Source organism: Salmo salar, chromosome ssa03 (genome assembly GCF_905237065.1).
Source record: "Salmo salar chromosome ssa03, Ssal_v3.1, whole genome shotgun sequence".
In the NCBI taxonomy this organism is placed as follows: Eukaryota; Metazoa; Chordata; class Actinopteri; order Salmoniformes; family Salmonidae; genus Salmo; species Salmo salar.
In genome coordinates, this window is record NC_059444.1 from 857,215 (window position 1) to 869,354 (window position 12,140).

Here is a 12,140-nt window from a genome sequence, read left to right on the forward strand (position 1 = left end):
TAAGGTTAGGGTATAGGGTAAGGTTAGGGTATAGGGTAAGGTTAGGGTATAGGGTAAGGTTAAGGTATAGGGTAGGGTTAGGGTATAGGGTAAGGTTAGGGTATAGGGTAAGGTAAGGTTAGGGTATAGGGTAAGGTTAGGGTATAGGGTAGGGTTAGGGTATAGGGTAGGGTTAGGGTATAGGGTAAGGTTAGGGTATAGGGTAGGGTTAGGGTAAGGTTAGGGTATAGGGTAAGGTTAGGGTATAGGGTAAGGTTAGGGTATAGGGTAGGGTTAGGGTATAGGGTAGGGTTAGGGTATAGGGTAAGGTTAGGGTATAGGGTAGTGTTAGGGTATAGGGTAGGGTTAGGGTATAGGGTAGGGTTAGGGTATAGGGTAGGGTTAGGGTATAGGGTAAGGTAAGGTTAGGGTATAGGGTAAGGTTAGGGTATAGGGTAGGGTTAGGGTATAGGGTAGGGTTAGGGTATAGGGTAAGGTTAGGGTATAGGGTAGGGTTAGGGTATAGGGTTAGGGTACAGGGTAGGGTTAGGGTATAGGGTTAGGGTATAGGGTAGGGTTAGGGTAAGGTTAGGGTATAGGGTAGGGTTAGGGTATAGGGTTAGGGTATAGGGTAGGGTTAGGGTAAGGTTAGGGTATAGGGTAAGGTTAGGGTATAGGGTAGGGTTAGGGTATAGGGTAGGGTTAGGGTATAGGGTAAGGTTAGGGTATAGGGTAGGGTTAGGGTATAGGGTTAGGGTATAGGGTAGGGTTAGGGTATAGGGTTAGGGTATAGGGTAGGGTTAGGGTACCTGGCTTAGCAATGGTCCATTCTTTACACTCCAGAGCTACGTTGGGCAGAGAGGCCTCGCTGACACCGGCCATGTTGATCGCTCGCACCTGGAACTGGTAGAACGAGTTCTCCTTCAGGTTCTCTGCCTGGACACACACAGGAAGGACACACACAGGAAGGACACACACAGGAAGGACACAGGAAACAGGAAGGACACACACAGGAAGGACACACACAGGAAACATAAAGGACACACACAGGAAGGACTCACACAGGAAGGACAGGAAGGACACACACAGGAAGGACAGGAAGGACACACACAGGAAGGACAGGAAGGACACACACAGGAAGGACAGGAAGGACACACACAGGAAGGACAGGAAGGACACACACAGGAAGGACAGGAAGGACACACACAGGAAGGACAGGAAGGACACACACAGGAAGGACAGGAAGGACACACACAGGAAGGACACACACAGCACACACAGGAAACAGGAAGGACAGGAAGGACACACACAGGAAGGTTAGAGGCTTTATTAACACGCCCTAAAGCTTTAATTAACAACACACTGTACCACCTCGTCGCTGTAATAATCCAATGTATCAATCCATCAATTTAGAACAAAAACATTTGTTTGGCCAGAGCCAAAAGAAGTGTAATTAATTATTAATGCTATGCCATTTGCCATGTGTCTTAAAATGTCTTACCTTATAGGAAGTACAGGTGACAGCCTTGGAGTTGAGTTCATGCCACTGTCCTCCAACTCCACCCTTTACTGTCCTGTAGTCCACAAAGTATCCTCTGATGTCAGCTCCCCCGGTCACCGCTGGCTCCCTCCAGGCCAACACCATGTAGTCACGAGCTGCCTCCATCAGGTGGACTCCACTGGGGACACCAGGGATGGCTGGGGGGGTACCTCAGGTTAACAGGGAGGATGGGACAGGGAGGAGAGGACAGGGAGGATGGGACAGGGAGGAGGGGACAGGGAGGAGGGGACAGGGAGGATGGGACAGGGAGGATGGGACAGGGAGGATGGGACAGGGAGGGGAGGAGGGGACAGGGAGGATGGGACAGGGAGGATGGGACAGGGAGGAAGGGACAGGGAGGATGGGACAGGGAGGATGGGACAGGGAGGGGAGGAGGGGACAGGGAGGATGGGACAGGGAGGATGGGACAGGGAGGATGGGACAGGGAGGATGGGACAGGGGGGGAGGAGGGGACAGGAGGGGAGGGACGGGACAGGAAGGGGAGGATGGGACAGGGAAGGGAGGAGGGGACAGGGAGGGGAGGAGGGGACAGGGAGGGATGGGAGGATGGGAGGGGACAGGGAGGATGGGACAGGGAGGGGAGGAGGGGACAGGGAGGATGGGACAGGGAGGATGGGACAGGGAGGGGAGGAGGGGACAGGGAGGATGGGACAGGGAGGATGGGACAGGGAGGGAGGAGGGACAGGGAGGATGGGACAGGGAGGGGAGGAGGGGACAGGGAGGGGAGGACGGGACAGGAAGGGGAGGATGGGACAGGGAGGATGGGACAGGGAGGGAGGAGGGGACAGGGAGGGGAGGATGGGACAGGGAGGATGGGACAGGGAGGGAGGAGGGGACAGGGAGGATGGGACAGGGAGGGAGGAGGGGACAGGGAGGATGGGACAGGGAGGATGGGACAGGGAGGATGGGACAGGGAGGGGAGGATGGGACAGGGAGGATGGGACAGGGAGGATGGGACAGGGAGGATGGGACAGGGAGGGGAGGAGGGGACAGGGAGGATGGGACAGGGAGGATGGGACAGGGAGGATGGGACAGGGAGGATGGGACAGGGAGGGGAGGAGGGGACAGGGAGGGGAGGACGGGACAGGAAGGGGAGGATGGGACAGGGAGGGGAGGAGGGGACAGGAGGGAGGAGGGGACAGGGAGGGGATGGGAGGAGGAGGGGACAGGGAGGATGGGACAGGGAGGGGAGGAGGGACAGGGAGGATGGGACAGGGAGGATGGGACAGGGAGGGAGGAGGGGACAGGGAGGATGGGACAGGGAGGATGGGACAGGGAGGAGGAGGGGACAGGGAGGATGGGACAGGGAGGGAGGAGGGGACAGGGAGGGAGGACGGGACAGGAAGGGAGGATGGGACAGGGAGGATGGGACAGGGAGGGGAGGAGGGGACAGGGAGGGGAGGATGGGACAGGAGGATGGGACAGGGAGAGGAGGGGACAGGGAGGATAGGACAGGAGGGAGGAGGGGACAGGGAGGATGGGACAGGGAGGATGGGACAGGGAGGGGAGGATGGGACAGGGAGGAGGAGGGGACAGGGAGGATGGGACAGGGGAATGGGACAGGGAGGGAGGATGGGACAGGGAGGATGGGACAGGGAGGAGGAGGGGACAGGGAGGATAGGACGGGAGGGAGGAGGGACAGGGAGGATGGGACAGGGAGGATGGGACAGGGAGGGGAGGATGGGACAGGAGGGGAGGAGGGACAGGGAGGATGGGACAGGGGGAATGGGACAGGGAGGGAGGAGGGGACAGGGAGGATGGGACAGGGAGGATGGGACAGGGAGGGAGGATGGGACAGGGAGGATGGGACAGGGGAGGATGGGACAGGGAGGATGGGACAGGGGGAGGAGGGACAGGGAGGATGGGACAGGGAGGATGGGACAGGGAGGATGGGACAGGAGGATGGGACAGGGAGGGAGGAGGGGACAGGGAGGGGAGGACGGGACAGGAAGGGAGGATGGGACAGGGAGGGGAGGAGGGGACAGGGAGGGAGGAGGGACAGGGAGGGGATGGGAGGAGGGGAGGGACAGGGAGGATGGGACAGGGAGGGGAGGAGGGGACAGGGAGGATGGGACAGGGAGGATGGGACAGGGGGAGGAGGGGACAGGGAGGATGGGACAGGGAGGATGGGACAGGGAGGGAGGAGGGGACAGGGAGGATGGGACAGGGAGGGGAGGAGGGGAAAGGGAGGGAGGACGGGACAGGAAGGGGAGGATGGGACAGGGAGGATGGGACAGGGAGGAGGAGGGGACAGGGAGGGGAGGATGGGACAGGGAGGATGGGACAGGGAGGAGGAGGGGACAGGGAGGATGGGACAGGGAGGGGAGGAGGGGACAGGGAGGATGGGACAGGGAGGATGGGACAGGGAGGATGGGACAGGGAGGGGAGGATGGGACAGGAGGATGGGACAGGGAGGATGGGACAGGGAGGATGGGACAGGGAGGGAGGAGGGGACAGGGAGGATGGGACAGGGAGGATGGGACAGGGAGATGGGACAGGGAGGGGGAGGAGGGGACAGGGAGGGGAGGACGGGACAGGAAGGGAGGATGGGACAGGAGGGGAGGAGGGGACAGGGAGGGAGGAGGGGACAGGGAGGGATGGAGGAGGAGGGGACAGGGAGGATGGGACAGGGAGGGGGAGGGGCCAGGAAGGATGGGACAGGGAGGATGGGACAGGGAGGGGAGGAGGGGACAGGGAGGATGGGACAGGGAGGATGGGACAGGGAGGGAGGAGGGGACAGGGAGGATGGGACAGGGAGGGGAGGAGGGGACAGGGAGGGGAGGACGGGACAGGAAGGGGAGGATGGGACAGGGAGGATGGGACAGGGAGGGGAGGAGGGGACAGGGAGGGAGGATGGGACAGGGAGGATGGGACAGGGGAGGAGGAGGGGACAGGGAGGATGGGACAGGGAGGGGAGGAGGGACAGGGAGGAAGGGACAGGGAGGATGGGACAGGGAGGATGGGACAGGGGGGGGAGGATGGGACAGGGGGGGGAGGACAGGGAGGATGGGACAGGGAGGATGGGACAGGGAGGGAGGAGGGGACAGGGAGGATGGGACAGGGAGGATGGGACAGGAGGATGGGACAGGGAGGATGGGACAGGGGGGAGGAGGGGACAGGGAGGGGAGGACGGGACAGGAAGGGAGGATGGGACAGGGAGGGAGGAGGGGACAGGGAGGGAGGAGGGGACAGGGAGGGATGGGAGGAGGGAGGGGACAGGGAGGATGGGACAGGAGGGAGGAGGGGACAGGGAGGATGGGACAGGGAGGATGGGACAGGAGGGAGGAGGGGACAGGGAGGATGGGACAGGGAGGATGGGACAGGGAGGAGGAGGGACAGGGAGGATGGGACAGGGAGGGGAGGAGGGGACAGGGAGGGGAGGACGGGACAGGAAGGGGAGGATGGGACAGGGAGGATGGGACATGGAGGGGAGGAGGGGACAGGGAGGGAGGATGGGACAGGGAGGATGGGACAGGGAGGAGGAGGGGACAGGGAGGATGGGACAGGGAGGGAGGAGGGGACAGGGAGGATGGGACAGGGGAGGGAGGATGGGACAGGGAGGGAGGAGGGGACAGGGAGGATGGGACAGGGAGGATGGGACAGGAGGGGCGGAGGGGACAGGGAGGATGGGACAGGGAGGATGGGACAGGGAGGATGGGACAGGGAGGAAGATGGGACAGGGAGGAGGATGGGACAGGGAGGATGGGACAGGGAGGGGAGGAGGGGACAGGGAGGATGGGACAGGGAGGATGGGACAGGGAGGATGGGACAGGGAGGATGGGACAGGGAGGGAGGAGGGGACAGGGAGGGGAGGACGGGACAGGAAGGGGAGGATGGGACAGGGAGGGAGGAGGGGACAGGGAGGGAGGAGGGGACAGGGAGGGGATGGGAGGAGGGAGGGACAGGGAGGATGGGACAGGAGGGGAGGAGGGACAGGGAGGATGGGACAGGGAGGATGGGACAGGGAGGATGGGACAGGGAGGATAGGACAGGGAGGGGATGGGACAGGGAGGGAGGGACAGGGAGGTGGGACAGGGAGGAGGAGGGGACAGGGAGGATGGGACAGGAGGGGAGGATGGGACAGGGAGGGGAGGAGGGGACAGGAGGATGGGACAGGGAGGATGGGACAGGGAGGGGAGGAGGGACAGGGAGGATGGGACAGGGAGGATGGGACAGGGAGGATGGGACAGGGAGGAGGATGGGACAGGGAGGATGGGACAGGGAGGGAGGAGGGGACAGGAGGATGGGACAGGAGGAGGAGGGGACAGGAGGAGGACGGGACAGGAGGAGGATGGGACAGGGGAGGAGGAGGGACAGGGAGGAGGAGGGGACAGGGAGGGGAAGGGAGGAGGAGGGACCAGGAGGATGGGACAGGGAGGATGGGACAGGGAGGATGGGACAGGAGGGAGGATGGGACAGGGAGGATGGGACAGGGAGGAGGAGGGGACAGGGAGGGGAGGACGGGACAGGAAGGGGAGGATGGGACAGGGAGGGGAGGAGGGGACAGGGAGGAGGAGGGGACAGGGAGGGGAGGGGAGGAGGGGATGGGACAGGGAGGATGGGACAGGGAGGATGGGACAGGGAGGGGAGGATGGGACAGGGAGGATGGGACAGGGAGGGGAGGAGGGACAGGGAGGATGGGACAGGGAGGGAGGAGGGGACAGGGAGGATGGGACAGGGAGGATGGGACAGGGAGGATGGGACAGGGAGGGGAGGATGGGACAGGGAGGGGAGGATGGGACAGGGAGGATGGGACAGGGAGGATGGGACAGGGGGGGAGGAGGGGACAGGGAGGATGGGACAGGGAGGATGGGACAGGGAGGATGGGACAGCGAGGGAGGATGGGACAGGGAGGATGGGACAGGGAGGATGGGACAGGGAGGATGGGACAGGAGGGGAGGAGGGACAGGGAGGATGGGACAGGGAGGATGGGACAGGGAGGATGGGACAGGGAGGATGGGACAGGGAGGGAGGAGGGGACAGGGAGGGGAGGACGGGACAGGAAGGGGAGGATGGGACAGGGAGGGAGGAGGGGACAGGGAGGAGGAGGGGACAGGGGGGGATGGGAGGAGGAGGGGACAGGGAGGATGGGACAGGGAGGGGAGGAGGGGACAGGGAGGATGGGACAGGGAGGATGGGACAGGGAGGATGGGACAGGGAGGATAGGACAGGGAGGGGAGGATGGGACAGGGAGGGGAGGAGGGGACAGGGAGGGGAGGATGGGACAGGGAGGGGAGGAGGGACAGGGAGGATGGGACAGGGAGGGGAGGATGGGACAGGGAGGGGAGGAGGGGACAGGGAGGATGGGACAGGGAGGAGGAGGGGACAGGGAGGATGGGACAGGGAGGATGGGACAGGGAGGATGGGACAGGAGGAGGATGGGACAGGGAGGATGGGACAGGGAGGGAGGAGGGACAGGGAGGATGGGACAGGGAGGGAGGGGGACAGGGAGGAGGACGGGACAGGAAGGGGAGGATGGGACAGGAGGGGAGGAGGGGACAGGGAGGGAGGAGGGACAGGGAGGGAGGGGAGGGGAGGAGGAGGATGGGACAGGGAGGATGGGACAGGGAGGATGGGACAGGGAGGGGAGGATGGGACAGGGAGGATGGGACAGGGAGGGGAGGAGGGGAGGGAGGACGGGACAGGAAGGGGAGGATGGGACAGGGAGGAGGAGGGACAGGGAGGGGAGGAGGGGACAGGGAGGGGAGGAGGGGAGGGACAGGGAGGATGGGACAGGGAGGATGGGACAGGGAGGATGGGACAGGGAGGGGAGGATGGGACAGGGAGGATGGGACAGGGAGGGGAGGAGGGGACAGGGAGGGGAGGACGGGACAGGAAGGGGAGGATGGGACAGGGAGGGAGGAGGGGACAGGGAGGGAGGAGGGACAGGGAGGAGGGAGGAGGGAGGGGACAGGGAGGATGGGACAGGGAGGATGGGACAGGGAGGGAGGATGGGACAGGGAGGATGGGACAGGAGGGAGGAGGGGACAGGGAGGATGGGACAGGGAGGAGGAGGGACAGGGAGGATGGGACAGGGAGGATGGGACAGGAGGATGGGACAGGGAGGGGAGGATGGGACAGGAGGGAGGAGGGGACAGGGAGGATGGGACAGGGAGGATGGGACAGGGAGGGGAGGAGGGGACAGGGAGGATGGGACAGGGAGGATGGGACAGGGAGGATGGGACAGGGAGGGAGGATGGGACAGGGAGGATGGGACAGGGAGGATGGGACAGGGAGGATGGGACAGGGAGGGAGGAGGGGACAGGGAGGATGGGACAGGGAGGATGGGACAGGGAGGATGGGACAGGGAGGATGGGACAGGGAGGGAGGAGGGGACAGGGAGGGAGGACGGGACAGGAAGGGGAGGATGGGACAGGGAGGGAGGAGGGACAGGAGGGGAGGAGGGGACAGGGAGGGGATGGGAGGAGGAGAGGGACAGGGAGGATGGGACAGGGAGGGAGGAGGGGACAGGGAGGATGGGACAGGGAGGATGGGACAGGGAGGATAGGACAGGGAGGAGGATGGGACAGGGAGGGAGGAGGGACAGGAGGGAGGATGGGACAGGGAGGGAGGAGGGACAGGGAGGATGGGACAGGAGGGAGGATGGGACAGGGAGGGGAGGAGGGACAGGGAGGATGGGACAGGGAGGATGGGACAGGGAGGGGAGGAGGGACAGGGAGGATGGGACAGGGAGGATGGGACAGGGAGGATGGGACAGGGAGGGAGGATGGGACAGGGAGGATGGGACAGGGAGGAGGAGGGGACAGGGAGGATGGGACAGGGAGGGGAGGAGGGGACAGGGAGGGAGGACGGGACAGGAAGGGGAGGATGGGACAGGGAGGATGGGACAGGGAGGGGAGGAGGGGACAGGGAGGGGAGGGGAGGAGGGGAGGGGACAGGGAGGATGGGACAGGGAGGATGGGACAGGAAGGATGGGACAGGGAGGGGAGGATGGGACAGGGAGGATGGGACAGGGAGGGGAGGAGGGGACAGGGAGGGGAGGACGGGACAGGAAGGAGGATGGGACAGGGGAGGGGAGGAGGGGACAGGGAGGGGAGGAGGGACAGGGAGGGGAGGGGAGGAGGAGGGGACAGGGAGGATGGGACAGGGAGGATGGGACAGGGAGGGGAGGATGGGACAGGGAGGATGGGACAGGGAGGGGAGGAGGGGACAGGGAGGGGAGGAGGGGACAGGAGGAGGGGAGGAGGGGAGGGACAGGGAGGATGGGACAGGGAGGGGAGGATGGGACAGGGAGGGGAGGAGGGGACAGGGAGGGAGGAGGGGACAGGAGGGGAGGAGGGGACAGGGGAGGGGAGGAGGAGACAGGGTCAGGGAGGAGGGGACAGGGAGGAGGAGGGGACAGGGAGGATGGGACAGGGAGGAGGGGACAGGGAGGGGAGGAGGGAACAGGGAGGATGGGACAGGGACAGGGAGGAGGGAACAGGGAGGAGGGAACAGGGAGGATGGGACAGGGGGTTGGGAGGATGGGACAGGGACAGGGGGATGGGACAGGGGGGGGATGGCTTTGGCTTTTGAAGAATTGTCTTATATACAGTGAGAAATACATGCTAAAGTTCTGGACTAACACAGAGCTGAGGAATACAGTGAGAAATACATAGTAGCTTACTGTTAAAAGCAAAAACTGAAAACCCCCCCAAGATCTTCACCTCATATTCCTTCTGTTATATTGCGATCTATACAGTAAAGCCAGTTGTGTAACGTCTTACCGATGGCAGCTTTCACAACCACAGCCTCTGACTCCAAAGAGCTGTGGCTGTACCCTGCTGCGTTCACCGCCTTCACACGGAACACACACGAATCTCCTGTGTTCAGACCGTGGCACACAAACCTGTTGGGACAGGAACACGTAGGGTTATTGATTTGGATTAATGAATGACTGATTTATTGATTGATTTTTGAATGAAAAAAATGAATGAATTAATGGATGGGTGATTGAATGATTGGTTGATTGAGTGATTGAATGATTGGTTGATTGAGTGAATGAATGAGTGGTTGATTGAGTGATTGAATGATTGAGTGAATGAATGATTGGTTGATTGAGTGAATGAATGATTGGTTGATTGAATGATTGAGTGAATTAATGATTGGTTGATTGAGTGATTGAATGATTGAGTGAATGAATGATTGGTTGATTGAGTGAATGAATGATTGGTTGATTGAATGATTGAGTGAATGAATGATTGGTTGATTGAGTGATTGAATGATTGAGTGAATGAATGATTGAGTGAATGAATGATTGGTTGATTGAGTGAATGAATGATTGGTTGATTGAGTGAATGAATGATTGGTTGATTGAGTGAATGAATGATTGGTTGATTGAGTGAATGAAAAATTGAGTGAATGAATGATTGGTTGATTGAATGATTGCATGAATGAATGAATGATTGGTTGATTGAATGATTGGTTGATTGAGTGATTGAATGATTGATTGAGTGATTGAATGAAAGAATGATTGGTTGATTGAGTGAGTGATTGGTTGATTGAGTGAATGAATGATTGGTTGATTGAGTGATTGAATGATTGCATGAATGAATGAATGATTGGTTGATTGAATGATTGGTTGATTGAGTGAATGAATGATTGGTTGATTGAGTGAATGAATGATTAGTTGATTGAGTGAATGAATGATTGGTTGATTGAATGATTGGTTGATTGAGTGATTGAATGATTGAGTGAATGAATGATTGGTTGATTGAGTGATTGAATGATTGCATGAATGAATGAATGATTGGTTGATTGAGTGAATGAATGATTGGTTGATTGAATGATTGGTTGATTGAATGAATGATTGAGTGATTGAATGAAATAATGATTGGTTGATTGAGTGAGTGATTGGTTGATTGAGTGATTGGTTGATTGAGTGAATGAATGATTGGTTGGTTGATTGAGTGATTGGTTGATTGAGTGATTGGTTGATTGAGTGAATGAATGATTGGTTGATTGAGTGAATGAATGATTGGTTGATTGAATGATTGGTTGATTGAGTGAATGAATGATTGGTTGATTGAGTGAATGAATGATTGATTGGTTAATTGAGTGAATGAATGATTGGTTGATTGAGTGAATGAATGATTGGTTGATTGAATGAATGATTGAGTGATTGAGTGAATGATTGGTTAATTGAGTGAATGAATGATTGGTTGATTGAATGATTGGTTGATTGAGTGAATGAATGATTGGTTGATTGGTTGATTGAGTGAATGAATGATTGGTTGATTGAGTGATTGAATGATTGGTTGATTGAATGATTGGTTGATTGAGTGAATGATTGAGTGATTGAGTGAATGAATGAATGGTTGATTGAATGATTGATTGAGTTATTGAATGATTGAGTGATTGAATGATTGATTGATTGGTTGATTGAGTTATTGAATGATTGGTTGATTGAGTGAATGAATGATTGGTTGATTGAATGATTGATTGATTGAGTTATGGAATGATTGAGTGATTGAATGATTGAATAGCTGTAATGTAATGTACCTGGTTCCTTTAACAGGCTTGTTGTTTGCGGGTGTCCAGACATCACTGCCCGCCACAGAATAGCTGATGTAATATCCCACCAGGTGTTTAACATCCTTAGACGCCCCCCAGGAAACAACGACTGATGTATCTGTGTTCCTAGTGGCTACGGCTGGTCCGGGGGCCGCAGGCAGGTCTGAGAGCGAGGGAGATGGGGGGAGCAGAGTACACTAGTCCAGTATAGATAGCAATGTCTTTATCTCTCTACTCACCCAGCACATCTCCTACAGTGATATCTCCAGTAGCTCAGACATCCCAACAGAGTTGCTGTATATATCTACAGTATATATCTCTATAGTCCAACATATATCTCAATATGTCTTTATCTCTCTACTCACCCAGCACATCTCCTACAGTGATATCTCCAGTAGCAGAGGAGGCCACAGACATCCCAGCAGAGTTGCAGCAGCGGACTCTGAAGTTGTAGCTCTTCCCCTCTGCCAGATCAAACAGCGCGAAGCGAGGAGACTTGACGGGCATCCCTGTGTTGGCCCTCTGCCAGCACTCACTACCAGCAACACACTGGCAGAATAAACACCCAGGACTGGTCAACACCGGCATACAGGGTAATCAATCAGTCAACCAACCTGACCATCATCCTTCCTTTCCCCAACAACTCTAAGGCTAACGCCCTGCAGCACTCACATCTGTAATCATGAAATGCTTTGAAAGGCTGGTTATGGCATCAACTCCATCATCCCAGAATCTAGGACTAAACACTTCCCTCTGCAACTGGATCCTGGACTTCCTGACGGGCCGACCCCAGGTGGTGAGGGTAGACAACAAGAGCAGTGAGTGAGATTAAGGCCTTAAACTGTCAAATTCAATAAGGCCTGGCCATTTTTGTTTGTTTTTACCTTAAAACCTGTTGAGGACCGACGTTCCGCTAGCGGAACCCCTAGCCAACAGCCAATGGAATCGCAGGGCGCGAAATACAAAAACCATAAAAATACCACAATTCAATTTTCTCAAACAATGATGATTTAGAAACGAAATGTTTTCTAAAAGTGAAGGATTGATTTGAGTTTAGTATGTTAATAACTATATGAGTGAAGTAATG

At 57.8% G+C, this 12,140-nt stretch overlaps 1 protein-coding gene across 1 annotated transcript in view; it reads right to left on the minus strand.

Moving 5' to 3' along the window:
- myom1a (myomesin 1a (skelemin)) overlaps positions 1-12,140 on the minus strand; it is a 98,342-nt gene that overhangs the window by 41,059 nt on the left and 45,143 nt on the right. Inside the window, exons 15-19 of the mRNA XM_045714357.1 lie at positions 11,419-11,605; positions 11,042-11,216; positions 9,268-9,389; positions 1,481-1,677; positions 789-915 (exon numbers count right to left, since the gene is read on the minus strand). Coding sequence (XP_045570313.1) covers positions 789-915; positions 1,481-1,677; positions 9,268-9,389; positions 11,042-11,216; positions 11,419-11,605 — 808 coding nt within the window. The remainder of the gene's footprint in view (positions 1-788; positions 916-1,480; positions 1,678-9,267; positions 9,390-11,041; positions 11,217-11,418; positions 11,606-12,140) is intronic.